The sequence below is a fragment of the Peromyscus maniculatus genome, chromosome 18, assembly GCF_049852395.1.
Source record: "Peromyscus maniculatus bairdii isolate BWxNUB_F1_BW_parent chromosome 18, HU_Pman_BW_mat_3.1, whole genome shotgun sequence".
NCBI lineage: Eukaryota > Metazoa > Chordata > Mammalia > Rodentia > Cricetidae > Peromyscus > Peromyscus maniculatus.
In genome coordinates, this window is record NC_134869.1 from 18,920,666 (window position 1) to 18,943,688 (window position 23,023).

General features: G+C 43.4%; 1 protein-coding gene across 2 annotated transcripts in view; it reads left to right on the plus strand.

The window, feature by feature from the left end:
• Ntn4 (netrin 4) overlaps nt 1-23,023 on the plus strand; it is a 104,112-nt gene that overhangs the window by 34,397 nt on the left and 46,692 nt on the right. For both annotated transcript variants that reach the window (XM_006988455.3, XM_016006929.2), the window contains exon 3: nt 6,244-6,522. In XM_006988455.3, the coding sequence (XP_006988517.1) occupies nt 6,244-6,522 (279 nt within the window). The remainder of the gene's footprint in view (nt 1-6,243; nt 6,523-23,023) is intronic.

Sequence of the window (23,023 nt, forward strand, 5' to 3'; positions counted from 1 at the left end):
TTGTTAGGTTACAAGCATTTACTCACAGATCAAAGAAGTACAAAATACACAAACAAAAAGAAAAATACCCCAAATACCCCAAGGCATATCTTCACCAAACTGCTTGAAGACCAACGGGTAAAAAGGAAAACCTGAAATCAGCCAGAGCAAAAACACAACCCAGTGTGTGGAAAGGAAAAAATGTGGGGACGACAAGGCTTCCGTCTTCACCGATGCCAGCAAGAAGACAATGGAGACGGACTCTAAAAGAATGGGAAGCAAACAATGGCCGCTTAGAATTCTATACCCAGCAAAACTTTCTTCCAAAATGAAGACAGAATGGAGACTTTGTTCAGACCTAGAAAGGTCTCCCTTGTCTGACAAAACGTCCATCACCAGCCCATTTGTACTTCCAGGGAATGTTAAAGTATTTTTCAGATAAGAAAACTGATACCAGATTGGTATCTGGGGCTACAAAAAGGAGAAAGTATCATCAAAAATGGAAAATATAGGCCGGGCGGTGGTGGTGCATGTCTTTAATTTCAGCACTCAGGAGGCAGAGCCAGGGGGATCTCTGTGAGTTTGAGGCCAGCCTGGTCTACAGAGCGAGATACAGGACAGACACCAAAACTACACAGAGAAACCCTGTCTCAAAAAACAAAACAAACAAAAATGAAAAATGTAAATAAGTGTAATTTTTTTCTCTTATTTTTAAATTTTCCTTAAGGAGAACTGTCTTATAAAGTAAAGGTCTCAACAAGCTGTCTTGGAGGTTATACTATATGGAGAACCAAAACACACAACAGCAGCACAGAAATCCGGGCGGGGGTGGGGTGGGGTGGAAAATAGGAGTCTACTGGACCATAACACAAGTGTCAGTAGGTGTGAAGCGGCACCCTACAGTGTGTTCTCTGACCCCAAGAGAGTTTAATTAAAAAAATCAACAAGAAGATGCCTGGTAAGTCCCAAAATATTTGGAAATTAACATATTTTTTAATAACTCATAGGTCAAAGAAGAAACCAAAGGTGCATGCCTTTAATCCCAGCATTCAGGAGGCAGAGGCAGGCAGATCTCTGAGTTCGAGGCCAGCCTGGTCTACAGAGCAAGATCCAGGACAGTCAGGGCTACACAGAGAAACCTTAAACTGAGAAAGAGGGGGAGGGGGGAGGGAAAAAAGTGGGGAGGGGTGTCAGGCAAGACCAGGGATTGGATAGGAGAGGATCCAAGATTCTTTCAGAAGGGCAGATATTTTTAAATTATGCATTTTCTTTGCCCCATTGATCTTACTTTTGGAAGTTAGGAAAATGTCATGTGAGTTGACATTTCACTCACAGTGCTGTTTGTTCATTGTGTTTGATTACATGGAGAAGGAAACAGTTCCATTGCCTAACAATAGCTGCCTGGCTGAATAAATTATGTCATCCATACAATGGCATTCTAGGCAAGTTTTTTGTTTTTGTTTTTTTTTAACTGTGTGGCAATGTTTCTTACTCTCTCTCCTGCATCAGAATTACCTAGAGGGCCCACTGAAACTCAGATTGCTCAGCCAAGCTTGTAGAGTTTCTGATTTAGTTGACCTGAGATAGGGCTCAAGAATTTTGCTTTTCTAAACCATCCACCAAGGGTGCCGCTGTAGGTCCAAGGACTCCACTTTCAGAACCGCTGATGTAGGGGCATATTTCTTGACTTGGAAGAATACTCACCAGTTGTACAGAATTGTTGGCAGTCTATACAAGAGTTCAGGGGAAAGATATTATCAAGTTCACATTTCTGGCTGTCTGTGGTAAAAACATAGGTGGGTACGGAATTGTCTTCTAAAGTATGAATGGAACTTCTCTGTAATGAGCAGAATGTCAGTAACTAAAATACAATCAAATCACTTATTTTAAGGGGAAAGAATCCTGAGGCACTGGGCATCGACCCTAACAGGAAGTGAAGCTTACTTAGTCTCGCTCGGGACAGCTTGCTCCTGACTCAAGTGTACTTGTTGGAAGTGTGTGTTCAGGAGCAATTGGGGGCAGAAAAAGACCAATGATGAATCCACCCCCAGGCACCTCCTGCTCTTCGTGTGGACAAAACAAAAAGAGGCTTCTGGGAAATGGAGGGCTTCCACTGTGCCTGACTTCTCCTTGGTGGTGACACACAGGCTTCTTCTGGGTGGGACTCAAGGGCCACCTGCCAGGACTTTGCAGCATCTGGGTTGGCCGACTCTTTGTTTCCTGATGTAGGCTAGATCCCCTTCCCAGAGTATCAGATTAAGGCGTCTCCTCTCTGGAAAAAAAAAAAAAAAGATTTCATGGTTTAAATTCCCGTTCCCTTTTGTGTCTGTGGTACTCTGCTGTCTCCGTCCCAGCACGCAGCCTCAGGGGTCATGATGTCCCTTCCCTGCTGATATCACTGTGCCAACCCCCGGTGTCATGCACACCCAGCACAGAGCCACCATTCAGCCTCCCTGGGCTGGGTTCAGGAAGCAGAAGGGCCTCTAAGTTTCCCCCAAACCTTGACAGATCTTCCTCCCCTTGTGCTGGGGCCGGACAACTCACAGGGTGAGAGGGGTGGGGAGGGAGAGGGAGTCAGGGTAAATGTCAAGAACATCAAGGGTAAACACGTGACCGGAACCGAGAGCAAACAGCCGCCACCAGTGTCCAGGAACAGGAAGGGTGGGCAGACAGCAGAGAGGAGCATTTCTCAGTGGGCACCGACTGGACCATGCCTCTCGATGCCTGCAAGAAGAGCACACAGAAATGCCCGTGTCTCATTTCCAGCCCATGATGGCGCCAGCTCTGGGGCCTTGTGTTTATTAAGTGTTTCAAAAATACGAAGGATGTGCTGATTTCTGTCCTTCAAAAGCAAAACTCATTACTTCTGCGACGACGCTCTCAACTCTGTGACGTAGTATTGGTTGGAAAATTTAATCATCCCCCCATGTCATTTCCCACCAACTTTACATGTGGATAGAAATGGGCCAGAATACTTTTAAGGTAACGTTTGTCCGGGTTTGAGGTGTTCAGAGATGCATGCGCTGGTTAGTTAATAGTGCAGCTTTTATGACATCTATGCCAAGTTCTTGCCTCTCCCTTTGATGCTGTGGACTCAGCACAGGCTGTCTACAAGGGCTCTGTGCAGAGAGAGGGCGCTTACAATCTCACCATCACTCAGGTGCCAAGGGGAGTTTTGTAATTAATTAGTCCCTTACCAAAAAGGCATCAAATACCTACAAAGTGCCAGGATGGTTCCTGTGATGCTGGAAATACCCCCAGGAAGTTTTCATTCTACCCTGGAAGACAACAGATCAAAAAAAGCTGTATGTAGACTGTCAGGTACTAAGCACAGGTACTAAAGAACTGTTCATGGTTAGTACTATAAGACCGTCAGGTACTAAGCACAGGCACTAAAGTACTGCTTATGGTTAGTACTATAAAACTGTCAGGTACTAAGCACAGGAACTGTAAGTACTGTTTACTGTTAGTACTATAAGTAGACTATCAGGTACTGAGCACAGGTACTCTGAGTACTAAAGACCCAAATCAGGCAGGGCCATTGAAAGACTGTATTTTATTCTGAAGGAAATGGGTCTTTGGCAGGGCGGGGAGGAGGATGGTTCAGCAAGAGTGTGAGGTAATTCAGCCTTCTCTTTTACACTGGAGAGTTGTTCCGGCTCCTGTATAAAGGCCAAGTACGCACCGAGTCCCTCCCAAGCAGTGTTACATTTGGTCAAGAGCAGTTTTATCCTCAGAGGCATGGCGATGAGGTCCTCGACAGTTAATTCCTGCCTTTTCTTGCTTTTGCTAAAAAAAAAAATACATTTCTTTTAGGAAGTAGGATAGTGAGTGAGACAGGGTTTCTCTGTGTAGTCCTGGAACTCACTCTGTAGACCAGGCTGGCCTTGAACTCACAGAGATCCACCTGCCTCTGCCTCCCGAGTGCTGGGATTAAAGGCGCGTGACACTATGCTGACCATTTGTTTTCTTTTTTTAAATTTTTACAATCTTTATTTCTTTCAAGTGGGTCAGTGATTTGCTTCCACGTACACGTGTGTTCCACACACGTGTCTGGTGCTTGTGGATTTCCGACAAAGGCATCGGACCCCCCCGAAACTGGAGCTGTGGATGTTTGTGAACCACCGTGTGGGTGCTGAGGACTAAACCTAGATCCTCTACAAAGAGCAACAAGTACTCTTAACTGAGGGTCCATCTCTCCAGCCCCCAAAAATCCATTTCTGAAATGAAAGTTTTATGTCTGAAGCATCCTTAAGAAAAATTGATTGAAAAAAGAAAAAGTGAAAACAGTGTTAAGGATACAGAGGGCCTCCCTAGCATGTGAGCATGTGCAAAGACCATTGGTTTGATCCTTGGAACAAAAACAAAATTTTTTTTTATTTTTTTTTTTTTAATTTTTTTTTTGGTTTTTCGAGACAGGGTTTCTCTGTGTAGCTTTGCGCCTTTCCTGGAGCTCACTTGGTAGCCCAGGCTGGCCTCGAACTCACAGAGATCCGCCTGGCTCTGCCTCCCGAGTGCTGGGATTAAAGGCGTGCGCCACCAACGCCCGGCAAATTTTTTTTTTTTTAATTTATTTTTCTGTGCAGTCATTTGGGTACATTTTCCCTAAGTGGTAGTTTTTCCAAAGCATACATTTGACAATTATTTTGCACTGCTTAGTTATTAAAATATTCCTAGTTTTTATTTATTATTGTTAAAAGTTTTTTAAGTCCTCACAGCCCAAAAGATACTCAAGAATCTCAACATGCGTAATGCTCAAGACTACCTAAGTTTTATCCTGTCTTTATAAAGCCTGGGTAATAAGCATGCTTTTAAAATACTGTTTCACATTACAAGGCTTCAGAATCTCTTATATGCCTTGGTTTCCATCGTCTGTGATGTCCTACCAGCCTTGGTCTTCCAGGTACCAGGCAAGTTGGGGATTGGGTGCCGCCCAGGCCAGAACCACTTTATGACCCCTGTCCTGCAGAGACTCACACATGGCCAAAGGTTTCCCAGTAGCCAGAGACTGCCCCTCAGGCCTCCCTCCCTCACGATTCCTTCGCACACCTTCAGCGTCCATCTGTAGCCTTCATGACAGAAGCAGTCTCGTTAATCACACGGTGTGTTTAACCAAGGACGCTGTCGGCAGCTTGGTCAGGTCCTTTTCCCTTTACACTTGGATTTAAATGACTTCTGACTCATCTCAGAAATCAGTCTGCCCTCAAGGGCAGAGCATTTAGCATCCGTAGGATCATATAAATAAATAAATATATATATATATATATATATGTATGTATATATGTATGTATGTATATATGTGTATGTATATATGTATGTGTATGTGTATATATATATTAAGTGCCACCAATGTGGAATTCAGTTCCAGAAAAGGAAAACCAAAAATATTTTTTTCATATCAATAATGGCCCCAGTTGTTAATCAATTAGTCTTTGAAAGGGTTTTAAGTTTCACTCAGAAATACAAGCTCTTGGATCTTGGCTTCACGGTTGCTTCTCAGCTGGTCCTCCTGTTGGATTTTTGACTACTTAGATATTTAGTCACTGAAGTGGGAGGCATCAAACCCAGGGCCTCCCTTGTGCTAAGCACACGCTCTCTCTCACTCTTGACCTGCACAAGCTGTGCTCTGGGAAATGACGCTTCCTTTTCAGAACACATAACGACTCGGATGGGGTATTTGGCCACCACACCCTCCCCTTGGCTCCCTGCGGCGCAAGCCACCCCACCTCAGCCTCGCCAGGCCTGGCGTGTTTCCTCCCCTCTCCAGCCCCTCTTCCCTGCTTCACTGGTCTCCAGTCACACTGATCGTGTTGGTTTGGTTTTGACCCTGGGTCTGTCTATGTGGCCCTGGCTGGTCTTGAACTCTTGGCTCGTGTGAACCTCTGGCCGCCATGGCTGGCCCATTGTTCTTCCAGAAATAAGTCAAGCTTGGTACTTCTATGAGGCCTTGAAGCTTGCTGTTCCTTCTTCTCAGAATGCTCTTCCCCGTGACCTTCGCACGGGCCACCTTCCTCTCGAGAGCCAAGCCTCCGTTGGTTACTCACTGTATACATGCGTCTGTATCCCAACAGGAGGTACACCTGTTCCCTTAGAATAACAGGGTGGCTCCTCTCCAGGTGTGACCAAGGTCTAAAAGCCCCTGGTTATCTTATCACTCACAGATAACCGAAGGTATAAATCACACGGGGACTACAGTGGGTAAACAACCCGGAGCTTGCACACGGCCTGTACACACACACACACGGTGTTTTCTTCTCTTTGCAGGTTATTTTCAGAGCTCTGTCCCCGCCATACGACATAGAAAACCCTTACAGTGCCAAAGTCCAGGAGCAGCTGAAGATCACCAACCTCCGCGTGCAACTGCTGAAGCGGCAGCCCTGCCCTTGCCAGGGAAACGACTTGAACGCCAAGCCTCAGCATTTCACGCACTATGCGGTCTATGATTTCATCGTCAAGGGCAGCTGCTTCTGCAACGGCCATGCCGACCAGTGTGTACCTGTGGATGGCTTCAGACCCGTCAAGGCCCCGGGAGCATTCCATGTGGTAGGTAAAACCAACTAGAAGTTACCTTCAGCTTTGGGGACCACAGTCCCCCTGAGTTGATGTCTGCCTAACAGTGCTTTGCATTCCCTCCTTGCCATCCACCCCTCCGAGTCCCTACTCGATCCATGAAGCACTATTAATTGGTTTTTGAAATTTCAATTTTGGAATTATTGTCAGATAGGATAACCAGATTCCTTGGGAAATATCCACAGCAGTTTTTGCGCCATGACCTTTGGATCTAAAGTGTAATGCGTGCAGTATTGAGAAGTTGGTGTTATCATATTTACAACACTATCACACACAAGTCACCTTTGGCTACGGTTAATAGGGACCATTGTTGAGATTATGGAGTGAGGAAAACAAAAATCCTCAATCTAATGTCTGTGGCTTTGCTGTCCATCAGTAGGATGAATTGATGCAGCCCAAATTCCCTTCACCCGAAGGCAGAGCAAACCTCTCCTACTGCAGTGTTCTCAGAACACAGGCAGATGTCTTCCATCCATTTCCTGGCAAATGTCCTGTGCCCTCCCTCAACAGTGCCCATCTCCCTTTGAGACCAGGGGATGTGTTCTCAGGATATCCATAGCCTCAGGACCCGGCAGGTTACCTGAGCTAGAAGCAGGTGCTCAGTAAGTGAACACAGGTGGAAGAAGATTTAAAAAAAAAAAAATCAGCATTGGTTATATTTGCTATCTTCCAAAACAGAAAAGGTCTCAGACATCGAGCACTTCAGAACTATGGATGGGGTTTAGAAAAAAACAAAACAAAACAACAAACAAACAAAACCACCTAAAACTAAGTAGAAAAACACTCTTAATTATTTTTTTTTAAACTTAACATTTTTCTTTACTTTTTTGAAATTAATTTTTAGCTAGCACCCAAAATAACGGATTTCACTGTGGTATTTTTCACACCGGCATGTCATTATATTTGGTGCTTATTCAGCCCCCACCCTCCACTCTACCCCTCCCCACCTCTCTCCTCCCTAGAAGTTCCTTTCACTTCCCATTTATTCTATTTATCCTCTCTTTAGAACTTTTTCTTCCTAAGTAGTACCCGGTCTGCAATCCTGTCCTACATAGGCAAATATAAATCTAAGCCTAGATTCTGCCCATGAGAGAAGACGTGTGTTAGCTTCATGAGTGCGGCTTATTTCATTTAACGTAATGATCTCTGCTTCCATCCACTTTGTCGTGATCTCTTCCTTACAGCCCAGTGTAAGTCTAGAGTTGTTCGTGCGTCTCATTTTCCTTACCCGGCAAGCTGCTGGTGGTCTTCCAGGCTGGTCTATTCACATCCTGCATGCACTCAATTCTTTAATTCTACACATCCCCAAGCACACCAAAAGACGTAACAACGGCCGTGACAAACAAAACGGAAGACGTTTACATTAAGAAGGCTGGAGTCACTTGGGCATGGATGGTGACCACTTGTAAATCCCAGCACTCAGGAGGCTGAGCTGGGAAAACTGCAAGTTCAAAGTCAGCCTGGGCTGACATAGGGAGACCTTGTCTCAAAACAAAACAAAACAACTCCGAGTATTCATAGGACTTCACATAAAGGGTAGATTCTACAGGCTCCTCTTTATCCTGGTCCTGATGTAGGACAGACCATGGACTGGTTACCCAGCAGGACCCTGTATGCTAATAGGGCTGAGTTTCTAGGGTGCCTCAGATGAATTGGAGTGGCCAGAGAATAATAGAAATGATTACCTCGAGTCACTGAGTGTTCCCCAAATTGAAAGAAAGAAGTGCAGCTTTCATGTAGTCTACTCATTTCTAGGCAGTGAAAGACCTTTGGAATAATGCTGCTACAAAGAAAGAGCGGAATAATTTTGTTTATCTCAGTTAGTTTTCTTCTGGTATGATTCAAATATAAATGCCACAAGTAACTCTAGACACAAGTAACCTACTCCAGCAGGGGATGGACATTTTGGCTTCTCTCAACCAAACATTGTCATCTACGAAGTTCAAAGTTCATACTTGAGACCTGCACAGTCAAGTCACATGACAGGAAAAGAAAAGCTCATGTGTTAAGTACTTTTTTGACTTTTGTGCTGGGCCATATTTACAGGTATAGCAGGCTGCAGGCTGCTTGTGGGCTGCTTGGAGGACACCTGTCAACCAGACAGCTCACGTGAGGAAGAGTGTTCTTAAGTCTTGGTGAGTGATGGAAAGGTGCACAGGCCTTCTGCTCCCTCAGCTGGCTTGTCCTCTAAGCCCTGCGGGACTACTTCAGAGCAGAGTCCTGGGCAAAAGGACAGGTGTAAGCCTTGAGGCCCCCAGTACATGACGCAGAGGGGTACTCATGTTTGTAGAATGAAGGACCTTTTAAACTCCTGAGGACCCCTTACCAACCAGACTAAGTGGCCAGAATAGAACAGTCATGTGCATGCACTTGGAAGCAGTTCTTTCTTTCTTTTTCTGTTTTTAAATAGGTCATCCAGCTGTGAACTTTCAAAGAATTAGTAATCCTTCCTCAAAGAAACCGCTACAAGTTTTTCTTCATTCTGCTGGAATCCATAAGGGAAAATTACTCAAACTTAACGCGTTTTTTAAAATATAGAAACCTTAAAGTAAAATTATTCTAGGCAATGTTCTGTCACCCAGAGAATTATCAAACAATAAAAGGGAGCTGAATAAGTGATACTCATATAGTGAGTGTCTGTCCACGTCAAAAGGGTGGGAGCATGAAGGACCCCTTCTATAGGAAGATCCATGGAATGGGAACCTTATTTCCTGGCTAGTCTCAGGCGACTTTGAAGTGGGAATCAATTTCATTTTAAAACAGCCCTAGCTCCTGGCGTCTCTGCCTGTTTGCAGACAGACTGAACTTCAGCCATAATGGGTTAGCCTGACTGACATAAGTGTGTACCTGACTGAACCAGGGCAGGTCAAGTCAAACCTGGAGCTAGCACCAGGAAAAGGGTAGAACCCAAGACAAGAGGCCAAGACTGTCAGCCTTCAGGGATCTGGTTTCATGAGCATCCCTACCCTGTCTCTAAAACAGAAAAATCCCTGGCTACCTGACACTGAAATCATTGGGCACACGCTTAAATGCAATTTTATTTTATTTTTCTGTGAAGAGTTGGTTATATAGGTTGAATGTCGCTTTTCTGAAATACTTGAGACTAGAAATATTTGGGATTTTTGGAAAGTTCACAGACACATAATAAGATTATCCTGGGAGTGGAGTCTGAATGCAAACATGAATTCTTTTATGTTTAATGTGGACCTTATACACAGAGTGTGAAGGTAACTGTATACAATAGTCACACTGCACCCATGTTTTGGCTATGACCCATCACATAGGTCAAGTGTGGAATTTTGCATTTGTACTATCTTAATGATGCCCAGAAAGAAAGTCCTGGATTTGGGATTTCAGAATTTTGGATTAGGGGTGTTTAAATTTGTTTTAAATTTGGAACTGGGGGCTGCAGAAATGGCTCAGCTGCCAGGATGTTAGCTGAGTAAGCATGAAAGCCTGAGTTTTGATCCACCAAAAAGCCAGGCACGGCAGCACACGTCTGTAACCCTGTCACTGGGAGGAGCTGAGGTGTGTGGATCCCTGAACCTCACTGGCCAGGCGACCCAGCTGCTCCAGGTTCAGTGAGAGACCATCTCAAAAATAAGGTAGAATGAGGAAAACATCCAATGTTGGTCTCTGGCCTCCACATGCTTGCACGCACACACACACACACACACACACACACACACACACACACACACACACACACACACGAGCTGAGTTCTTGTTCTTAGATTGCTTAGTTGAGCAAAGAGCACATCAGAAGACTGACCCTTGTCCCCAGGGACACCTACCACGGTCAACTGTCATTCCATGTGTGCATATTTGTCGACACTGTTGATTATATGAACATGACTTAAAGCAGCTGGATTAGCCAGGCGGTGGTGGCACACACCTTTAATCCCAGCACTTTGGGAGGCAGAGGCAAGCGAATCTCAGTGAGTTTGAGGCCAGCTTGGTCTACAGAGCAAGTTCCAGAATTGTTATACAGAGAAACACTGTCTTGAAAAACAAAACAAACAAAAAACTCCAAAAACCAAAAACCAAAACAGCTGGATTAATAACTTATGACTTCAGAGTGATGTCTGGCCTCTTAAGAAATACTCTTCTTTTGTAGGTCACCTTATCCTAGGTATGTTCATGTAAGTGTGACTCTTCTCAGCACATTTTTTTTCTCTATACGAGGAGCTCTTGAAGTGTAGTCCCTGAAACAAGGCCATCCACATTTCCCAGTAGACTGTGAGAAATGCAGACCATTAGACTATCCCAGAGTGACAGGGACTCTGGAGACAGGGCCCTGGAGTCTGTGGAGCAAGTCTACCCGGTGATTAGGGTGCTTCTGTCTGAGGTAACTGGTTTGGAGACTACGATTCATATATCGTGAACGTGTTCCTAGGAGTCGCTATAACAAAGTCTGATTTTTCTAGACTAGAATTCTTTTTAATAAGATTTAAAAAAATTGATATTTTTCATTTTATGTGTATGAATTGCATACATGTATGTGCACCACACGGATGCCTGTTGGATCCCCTGACTGGTGTTCTGGATGGTTGTAAGCCACCATGTAGATGCTAGGACTCGACCCCCCCCCCCCCAGTCTTCTGCATGTGCGACAGATGCTCTCCACAACTGAGCCATCTCTCCAGCCCCAGGCTAGAATTCTTAATGGTTGATGGTAGTGACTTAGGGATGTTCATGGAAATGACACCCGTCCTATTTTCTTGAGCTCTCTAAGACGGTAGGGCCATTCCTTGCCTTTAGAAGGGAGATTCCCATAGGCAGCTCTGTGTTTCTTTCAAAAAGAATATCACCTCCTCCCTTTTCCCAGATCCACTCCATCCAGCTGTTCCCAGCTGCATTTCCCCCCAATGGGTCCTTTTTCTGGAAGGCAGAGCATTGCAGTGACTGGCCGGGAGCCGTGCTGGGCGCCAACCAGACATGACTATGACTCATCACGGAATTTGCTAAGTCACTCTGTCTCCCTGAACTTCAGCCTCCATATACAATAAGGATGACATCTGCCTTCATAGTTACTGTGAGGATTCAAAGTGTGAAGGTTTCAGGCTTGGTGATGCATGCCTGTGGTCCCAGCCTTCAGGAGGCTGAGGCAGGAGGATTCCGAGTTTGAGGCCAGGCTGGACTGTGTCCTGAAATGCTGCCGCGGGAAAGTGAACAGTGATGGCCGATGTCTACCTTAGGGTAAACACTACTTTCTTCGCTGTTCTTATCGTGTGGCCTGATCTCAGCCACCTCTGCTGCATTTCCCACATACACGTCTTCCCAGTTACGACAAAAATAAATCACAGCTTATGCGCTACTTGACATGTTTACGAGGTTAAGGGTTCTGGGGCTCCAGAAACTGTACTTTGCCTCCAGCCTGCTGAGAGCCCAGAAATTACGTGAGGGGAAGAAGCTACAGTTTCTTCTCTTCGCAGCTGTGGAGGCCTGATTGAGTTCCTGGTTTTTTGGTTTTTTTTTTTCTAGCAGCTGGTGATTTTACAGCTGTTGGATGATGAATGGCGATGAACAGGAACATAGAGGATTTTTTTTAAAAAACTGAAATATCCAATCCACTGGATTACACCAGAGACCTCTGAGTACCGTGGAGAATTATTTAAATGCCTTGAGCTATGCTTGTTAAGGTGGATTTATACTTCATGATGAGAAACTCATTTAAAAGGAGAGTCGGTATTTTGACTGCTGTATTCTAAATGTAAGAATCAATATCGAGATTTGGGGAACTGTAGCAGCTGGGTTTGAGGATAATGTCATCCAGTCACCAAGCTATGTGAGGCATATTTGAGAATCATCCATATGGTCTTATTTCAATAGATTTTTGGTTTGGTTTGGTTTGATTTTTGAGGCAGGGTTTCTCTGTGTAACCCTGACTATCCTGGAACTCACTCTGTAGACCAGGCTGCCCTCTAACTCAGAGATCTGCCTGCCCCTGCCTGCTGAGTGCCAGGATTAAAGGCGTGTGCCACTATCGCCCAGCAATAGTTTTTTGTTTGTTTTGCAACTGAATATGAATACACTTATCCATGTTTGTACAACTCAAGCATCATAAGTACAGAACAGAGTTAAGTCCATAGTTCGATCTTCTTTCAACAATTTCCTGTATTATAAATAAGTCAGAAATATCACCAGGGAGATGGAGGGATGGCTCAGGGGTGAAGTGCACTGGCTGTCATCCAGGAACCTGGGTTCTAGCCGAGCACCTACATGGCTGCTTAAAACAGTCTATAACTCCAGTCCCAGGCATCCAAGACCCTCATCGGGCCTCTGCAGGCACCAGACACGCACAAGGTGCACATACATATATGTAGGCAAGACACTCATGCACATAAAATTAAAAGTCAATAAAAAGAAAATGCTGTCTGTGAAATATATATTATATACCATCAGAAAACTAATCTTTCAGGTCTTGTGGAAAAGAACAGTTTAAAACAACGTTATAAAATCAGATGATCGAATGGAGATTTTTAAAATCTTCTTCTGCAGTAGGATACATATCCATATTTGGAAGTGAACATCTGTAAGTTAGTTTTAGATCTTAGCATAGGAAAAAAAAAAAAACAAGCTCTCATAAGTGGTAACATTACCACTTATTGAGTGTGGTATAACAAGTCTTCGGCTACCATGCTACAAAAGCCACTGAATTTAATTTTCACAACAGCTATATAATGTACCATCATCATTTTTTTCACAGAAGAGGAACTAAAGCTTGGAGATGTGTACCGGCTTCCCAACAGCTATTAGGGGACAGCCACACTAAATCCACCTGCCAGACTCAAAAACTCATTCGCTTACTGTTATACTGTGAAAGACACTAATCCAGCTAGGGTTAACTGGCCAAGAACAGAGAAGGGGGGAGGATGAGAGGGGAAGCAGAGGATGATGGGTTCTGACAATACACTGTGGAATCTTAACCTAGTAAGGACGGACGCCAGGACACAATAGAGTGAAGAGGTTAACTAGTCTATAACGCTCTCACTCTGCACCATTTCAGGTGATACTTGGCACTTTTTTAATTGTTTCTTCGAGACAGGGTTTCTCTGCGTAGCCCTGGCTGTCCTGGAACTCAACTCAGTAGACCAGGCTGGCCTTGAACTCACAGAGATCCACCTGCCTCTGCCTCCCAAGTGCTGGGATTAAAGGTTTATAACACCACACCAGCCCTGGGGGAAAGAAAATCTCATTGGAAGGACTCTTATAGAGATAGGAAATCTATCCAGGTTGTCTACCTTTAAGTATGGATCCCCAAATTAGCATTGATCTCTTTCTTCCATTCATCAACCAGTGTAATGGCCCAAAGAAAAGAAAATTTTAAAAGACAGACAGACAGACAGACAGACAGCAAGCAAGCAACAACTTTGGATATTGGATTTGGATATCTACAAAGTAAATAATTTACATGTGGCTGTCTTTTAGGAGTTAGGGTAACAACTATCCCTCAGTTCATTGGGAAGAGGATTTTCTGCATCCAATAGCCATTAATTCCACCTGTGGCCCTAAAGCATTTGTGCTGCTGACAAAGAGCAGCAGCTTGTTTCATTTGTCCCACAAAGATCTGGAAGGATAGGTGACCCTGTCCCCAGCATGACGGCGATGTATTCCTAACATTAACGAGACATAAAGCCTTCCCATTTTGCCCAGTTAGCGTGGGACCTTTCTTACTTCACGGCAAGGTCACACCCTCTTGTTTCAAGAGTCTCGTGTTGTTAGGTAGCTCTGCCAGGAGTCCCTAAACAGTGAGCAACCACTCAGAGTGACGAGTAATTACCAAGTCTTCAAACCCAGAAGCATTAAAAAGTCACCTGCACTCATGAAAGAATTCCATGTGGGCTTTCTTTCAAGTGTTCTCACAGAATACGTAAATGCTTCTTAACAGACCTCTAGTTATTTCGCAGTGAGGTAAGGTAAGAGGGTGAAAATGTCTGAAAGCTAAAATGCTGAGGTCACAACGGCTGCCTTTACAGGTGCCATGTAAAGCCGGCGGGGGGGGGGGGGGGAAGCGAGGTGGAGTCTCCAAAATGCTCCCTCACCTTTTCACAAGTGTGCTTTGAAGAAAGCAGTGCCATCCATATATTTGGGCCAAAAATTGGGAATGTAGAGAAGCAGAAATGAGTCTCTTCCACAGTTTGAGCTGCTACAGGTGGAGAAGGAACAACACAAATTGGGCATTTTCTTTCTTGAAAGTGCCCGCTGGTGGGAAAAGCACATCTCGTCTTGGGAACACTTTTCTCATGAACGCGTCCAGCATGGCACTCTGCAGTCCACGCTGTAGATAGTGGAGAGCGTGGAGGAGCCCCTGTGCTGAACGGCCAGGCTGCCGGTCTCATGGCTAACGTAATGGGAGGGAGTGGTAAGCGAGAAATTAGGCAGAATGAGGAGGGGTAGAAGGACCGTAGATACGTCCTTTGTGGTTCATGAGCCACATCTCTGTGGTATTTCATTTCTATCATGCCGGTTTCGTAAGAGCTGAAAATGTCCTTCAACTTGTCCTAAATAATTTCATTCAGGAGATAAAATGCAAAGTCAGTCCTTATTTTTATGTTTTGTTAATCAGACACACACACATACATTCACATACACACACACACACACAGTGCACATACACTATAGAAGGTATAGAAAATTCAAAGCCTTTTTTTTTTTTTTTAATTTCACTTTAAAACTGGAGTCCTGCTAGGTAGCCCAGGCTGGCCTGGAACTCACTATACAGGTGACCTCAACCTCACAATCCTACCACCTCAGCCTCCTGAGTACACAAAAATTACAGGGAAACCAAGTGTGTTAGACATTCACTTCTTCTATCATATAACTGATGTCGCAGGTGCATCACATCTTAGCAATATTAATATCTAATGCAATAAAATAAAGTGTGGGTGGGGATATAGAAAGGCTATAATATTTGTGAAAGCCAAGTAATACTGATGTTAGTCATAGAGAATCCTGATATCATTTTAGTCTCTTTCTCTAGTTCTTTAGATACAAAACCAAAAAAAAAAAAAAAAAAAATCTGTGATTATATAATTTTGGAAGTGACAAGGACTAGCCCTAAACTTTGGGCTAAGTGTCCCTCCTGTTTCAACTTCCCACAGAGCTGGGACCTCAGGCATGAGTCACTGTGCCTCACTGGAAATTGTGCTTCAAAACAAAAGAAATGACTAGCTTTAGAAGAGCTCATGTGCCGGCAACGAGAGTGATTATATATGGCCATACCATCTGCATGTGCCTGACCATGCCTGTCCCAGAAGTTAAGCAGGGCTGGCTCTGGTTAGATGGGAGAAGAGACTATTTGTTTCATTATTAAATGTTTCAGATGTGATACTAACACCTATGACTCTCATAAGAAATAGTTGCATCTCTAAAGACCCCACGGCCAGGAGTGGAATGAAAACTGACTGGGGGCTCTCAGAATTTCCAAGGGGCAGGGCTGTCACTGTGTGCCAGACAAGGCTTTAGCAGGGACATGGAAATTAAAGGGACCATGGAGGGTTTTATGTTCACGCTGAGCAGAAGGTAACACTCACGGGTATAGTGTGGCTGCGCTGTAACTCGTTTGTAATTTCATTTGATTCCCACACGTAATAAAAAGAGAACTTCAGTCACACAGAGCAGTGATCTGGGAACAACTACAACCAGGCTTCGCCACCTACTTTCAAAACTGTGCAAAAATGAAGAATTACACCCTTTGTCAAATAACTGAGTTATTAGAGCCCTTACACAAAATCCCAATCATTCTTCAAGTTGCCCACAGCCCTTTTGAGCTGGGCACATTTACTGTTACCATCATCATTTTATCATTATGTCATTTACCTCACTGTATTGTAGCTAATTGCTCTCATACTCAACTCTCCTTAAATGCTAAAATACCTGCTTTCATAACAAAAGGTTGGCAATTCTCAGTAACTATTATATGGTATGTTAAAAAATTCTGGATCAAGTCAGGTGTGGTGGTGCGTGCCTTTAATCCCAAACACTCAGGAGGCAGAGGCAAGTGAATCTCTGTAAGTTCAAGGCCAGCCTGATCTACACAGTGAATTTCAGGCAGGTGAATCTCTGTGGGTTCAAATCTAGCCTAGTCTACATAGTGAGTTTTAGGACAGCCAGAGCTACAGAGTTGGGATGCTGTCTTAAAAACAAAATCAAGGGCCAGGCGGTGGTGGCGCACGCCTTTAATCCCAGCACTCAGGAGGCAGAGGCAGGCGGATCTCTGTGAGTTTGAGGCCAGCCTGGGCTACCAAGTGAGTTCCAGGAAAGGCGCAAAGCTACACAGAGAAACACTGTCTTGAAAAACCAAAAAAAAAAAATAAATAAATAAATAAATAAATAAAAATAAAATAAAATAAAATAAAAATAAAAACAACAACAAAAATTCTGGATCAATATATGCCTGAATTAATAAGAGAAGTATGTTAAGATAATGTTAAAGGGTTGGAGATTTAACTCAGTGGTAGAGTGCAAGGCCCTGGGTTCGGTCCTCAGCTCCGGAAGAAAAAAAAAAAGATAATGTTAAAATTAACAAAAATGGCTAGCCTTGATGTCATATATATATACACATATACACACACACATATATATTTTTCTCTTTTAATCCTCTAACAAATAAATAAGGCCAATATTTATGCATCTTTATAAATAGGAAGCTGTATTTGTTACGAGAGACCTTGCCTAGGATTATTGAGAAGAGGAATTAGGAATTACTTGTATCTAATTACAAATTTTTATTTTCTTTATGTCACATAGAGGCAAGAAGAGAGCCCCAGAGCCCTAGAACATCAGTTCTCAATTTGAGGGTCGCAAACCAGATACCCTGCATATCAGACATCTACATTATAATTCATAACAGTAACAAAATCACAGTTGTGAAGTAGCAATGAAAATAATTTTATGGTTGGGGGTCACCACCCCATGAAGAACTGTGTTAAAGGTCGCAGCATTAGGAAGGGTGAGAACCACTGCCCCTAGAGTTTCGTATAGATTGCTTATTGTTTACAGTTGATTGTTATTGTGGTCTTATGAAAGCAATACATAAAGACCAAAATGTATTTTAGGATCATCTCAAGTTTCCTTTTATTTATTTTCATAAATCCCCTCAGGCAAGCATTGTAAACATTTGTAATCATGCAGATATTAACAGTAATCCAGAGGCACACTTCTTCAGAGAACATTAAACTATCTTCAGTGTTTCTAATTATTAGATTTCCTTAAAACTATGTAAAGGAGCCGGGCGGTGGTGGTGCACGCCTTTAATCCCAGCATGCGGGAGGCAGAGGCAGGCGGATCTCTGTGAGTTCGAGGCCAGCCTGGACTACAGAGTAAGATCTAGGACAGACACCAAAACTACACAGAGAAACCCTGTCTTGAAAAAAAAATTATGTAAAGGAAAAGTACAGTTAATTTCTGATACTGCCATTACTTTTTTTTTTCTCACTTTGTGCTGTTAGAACACACCAACTGAACAAAGCAATGGTAACTGTGACATTTTCATATGTCCACAAATTGCACTTCGATCATGTGCCATTGTTTTTCTTAAACTATCTCTCAGGGTAGAGGTGGAATAAAAACTCTTGGAACATCTTTAATGTGATTTTTCTTGGTTTATCCAAACACATAATAGACATTCATTTCTATTTTACTCTCTAATGGATCTTAATAATAAAATTCCATTCTAACCTTCACGGAAGTCACTTTTTCTCCCCATAAAAAGTGTGTGTGCGTGAACACGCTGAGAGGGGGTGTTCCACAGAGGCTGGAAGAGGACACTGGATCCTCTCAAGCTCGAGTTCCGGGGCTTCCTGAGCTGTCGTGCGTGGGTGCTGGGAACCCAGTTCTCGTCCCCTGCAAAGAGCCCCAAGCTTCTTAACCCTGAAGAGCCATCCCTCCAGCCCCCATACGTTGTAGAACTTTTTTTTTTTTTAAAGATTTATTTATTTATTATGTAGACAGGAGAGGGCGCCAGATCTCATTACAGATGGTTGTGAGCCACCCTGTGGTTGCTGGGAATTGAACTCAGGACCTCTGGAAGAGCAGTCAGTACTCTTAACCTCTGAGCCATCTCTCCAACCCACATTGTAGAACTTTTTTAAAAACAGAAAAACTTATAAATATGAAGACACATATTATCTTAAATACATCATTTATCCCTCACTGTAATATATAATACTGGCTTTGTACTTAATTTACTATAATAGATATTTTAAAATTCTTTTCATATTCCTTAATAGTGTCATACTATAGAAATTTGTTTTTAACTATTATAAACCTTTAAATATTTCTGTCTAGGCTTTGCACTGTTTTTCCTATTAGAAAAAAAAGTTACACTTTTATACTTTTTATTAAGGAGAAAAGAGAATGGTATGTTCTTGTTTACACAAGTTTATTCTATCGCAAATCTAGAGGATTATACAATTTGAAACTCAGTTTATCGACAGAGTTTACTATCATCAGAAAATCAACCATTGTAATCTGCTATAATCATAAACAAAAAGCAAAACCTACCTGATCTTCTCAGTAGACCAGCATCCTCTCAAAAATAATGAAGAAAAGCACTCAGTAAACTAGGGACGGAGAGGCCATCCTCCTCACAGTAAAGGATAGCTACATTAAACAGCATACACAATGGTGAAGGTTAGCCACACTGGACAGCATACATACACAATGGTGAAGGTTAGCCACACTGGACAGCGTACATACACAATGGTGAAGGTTAGCCACACTGGACAGCATACACAATGGTGAAGGTTAGCCACACTGGACAGCATACACAATGGTGAAGGTTAGCCACACTGGACAGCGTACATACACAATGGTGAAGGTTAGCCACACTGGACAGCACACACAATGGTGAAGGTTAGCCACACTGGACAGCGTACATACACAATGGTGAAGGTTAGCCACACTGGACAGCATACACAATGGTGAAGGTTAGCCACACTGGACAGCGTACATACACAATGGTGAAGGTTAGCCACACTGGACAGCACACACAATGGTGAAGGTTAGCCACACTGGACAGCATACATACACAATGGTGAAGGATAGCCACACTGGACAGCATACACAATGGTGAAGGTTAGCCACACTGGACAGTACATACACAATGGTGACAAAAAACAGTGTTTTCCTCCACTATCAGGAACAAGACAAGTATTCCTGTTCCCACTGCCTGTTTAACTTTGTGCTGGAAATGCTAGCCCAGGCGATTAGTACAGAATAAAACATAAAAGACACCCAGATTGGTAGATCTGGATTCAAGGCCGTCCTCGGTGGCACAGAGAATTCCATTTTGCAGAGAGCCTGAGACCCTGTCTCAGAAAACAAAAAACAAAATAAAACAATACAATGAAAAAGACTATTCAGTGGCAATGAACAGTCTCTTCAACAAATGTCTAGCCAATCACAAAAATATATTTGGATCTCTACCACACACCACGCAAAAGACAAGTCAAGATGGACCAACAGACTAACATTGTAAGCTCTCAGAAGGAAACATGGGTTAACTGTGACTTTGCCTTAGGGCGTGGTTTATACGTGACACTCAAAAGCACAAGAAACAATAACAAAAATAAGCTGGACAGGGTGGTGCACACCTTTAATCCCAGCACTCGGGAGGCAGAGGCAGGCGGATCTCTAACTTCAAGGCCAGCCTGGGCTACAGAGTGAGAGTTCTAGGACAGCCAGGGCTACCCAGAGAGCTGCTATCTCAGAAAATAAATGAATACATCATTAAATACATGTTTGACTTCATCAAAATCAAAAACTGCTACACAAAGGACACCATGAAGAAAGTGAATAGATGGTCTATATAGGACGGCAGAAGAAGCCTTTCAGATCACCTCTGTGTAAGGTTCCAGTATCCATGGTGTATGTAAAGAATTCTCACAGCTCGACAACAGAAAACCAACCTCGTTTTCCGAGGGGAAAACACACGAGCAGACATTCCTTCAAAGAAGGAACGCGAAGGGTCAGCACGTACGTGGGAAGATTCTCCGTATCTTTAGTCATTTAGATGGATGCAAACCAAAGCAACCACGAGACACCACTTCACATCCACTACACAGCTGTCACCAAAAGGATAAACAGTCCCAAGTGCCGGTGAGGACGGGGAGATGATGCAGGGCTGAGGAATGCCCAGTGACAGTGGCTGCTGTGGAGGAGAACAGTTTGCCATTTCCTCAGAGGTCAAGACAGAGTGGTGGTATGATCCAGAAATTTTACTCTTCCCTCTGCACGCAAGTGAATTGAAATGATGTTTACATGAAATCTTGAACATGAACATTCACAGCAGAATTATTATTCATAACAGCAAAAGAGTTGATACCGCGCAATGCCCCTCGATTGATGAACACTTGAACAAAATACCGCATACCCATAGTCCCGTATTCTCCAGCCTTGATAAGGAATAAAGCTCCCATACGCACTTCAACATGGCTAGATCTTGGAAACATTAAACTACTCAAAAGAAGACGGACACAGAAGCCCTATTTGTTTTTCCCTTTTTGTATGAAATGTACGAAGTGAAAAAAAAATCCATAAAGGCAAAATAAATGGGCAGTCGCTGAATGCTAGGACTCGGGAAAACAGGGGAGAGCCCACTTCCTTGAGTTCTTGTTAAGAGTGATGAAAAGCTCTACATCCGTGTTAGCGCTTGTACAACACATTGACTATGCTGAAAACCACTGTGTTATGCCCTACGGAGCTGAAAATGACAAGTTCTTTGGGAATAGTACCTCAAAAAGAGAACAGAGCTGTTACGACAGTCCCTGCGGAACAAACCCGAAAGGCAAATGTGGATGTTTGCAGAAGAACTTTGCACACTGGCTGTTATTTCTTTCCTAGTTTCAGTCTTGCAACTGACTATTTTTAAAAACAGTATCTTTGACGGAAACTGGTGCTTTAGCTACCTGTGGCCGCTGTTTCCTGGCCACATTCAGAGGATCACAGATTTCTTAACGGCTCTGTCAGAGCCGCCAAGCGAATGCAGCTTTTAAGTAAGTGATTGCTTCTACCTTAACCTTTCATAGGAGCATGCTTTAGAAAAAAAAAAAAATGCAGATCACATTTTACAGAATGCATGATGAAACAGGCAATTTTCCAGTATGAGGAGCAGCCTCTGAATAAAGTAATTCAACAACGAGAAACTGTGGAAGAAAATACGCCCTGGCAACTAGCTTCTTGTGCTCCAATCCGAGGCTCATTTATCTTAAACAAGTCAACTTCTGTAACGCCCTCTGCACTGTATAGAACACTGAGTGACAGTCACCCAGCGCTGTCAAGGAAGAGGGAACGGGGTGGGAAATGAGAGCCAGGCTGAATTAGGAAGGGGGAGGGGCCGTAAGAGAATGCAAAGTAGTCAGTAGCAGGGAATTTTCCTTTAAAACAAGCAAAGGCTATGTGAGCGCATTGAGCGAGTGTCATTGAGGTGAAAAGTACTTAGTAAAGCACCACGTTCTCAGAGAATTTACCTGGCCCCCCACTCATTATAAAGACTCATCTAAATCCTAAAAGACTTTGGGTAAGACCCTACAAAACCTGCCTTCAGCCTCACGTCAAACTGCTTTACACAGGAATCGCTTACAAAATGAGTTCTATTCATTCATTCATTCGTTCATTCTCTCTCTCTCTCTCATTCTTGTGTACATAGGAAGACTTAGCAGCATGTAGAAAGGTAGATGCATGTCGTTAAGTCCACTATTACCTCCTGAGATTGTGAAAATTACATGGCTGTTAAGAAACTGAAATTGAGATCTTCCTTGTCTTCCCTCAAAGATTACATCATAAGCAGCTATTTTAAGTATTCATGGGAAGGACAAAAAAAAAAAAAAAACAAAATCCCCTTGATGGCATCACTATTCTGAGGTGGAACTTCTGGTATTTGGGGGCCTCTTGGGGAGTCTTATCTCATGCGCTGTGAAAAGGATAGACTGTACGTGTGACATCAGATGACGAAAACCACACTTAGCAGAGCCGTCGGGCACAGAGGGAGCGGAGCGGCCACTAGCAGCTGTCCCCAGAACCGAGTGAGCTCCGTGGCCAGGCGCTAGTTTGGCTTGAAAGACATTGCCAGTTAGCTGTCTGCTGAGGCGCTTTCTTAGACAGAGCGCTATAGGAAATGAGAGGCGGGAAATGTAGCAATATGTATCCACCTTTTAAAGCCGGGCTTGTGCTTTATATTTGCGGTTGGAGAAACTGGAAGGGATGGAGGCAGCATCACATCCTGAAGCCATGAGGTCTCAGATACACTGAAAGAGGCAGAGTACAGCCAAGAGCATCTAACTCTGTGGCCACTGCCTGCATGTGGATCTCAAGTCAGATGATGTGTACACACCGGCCCAGTTCACCTGTATGAGTTAGTCAAACAACTTATCTGTAGACAGAATCATTTTTACCTTAGTAATCAGAAATATTTTTAAAATCCATTGGATGCAAAATAATAATAATAATAATAATAATAATAATAATAATA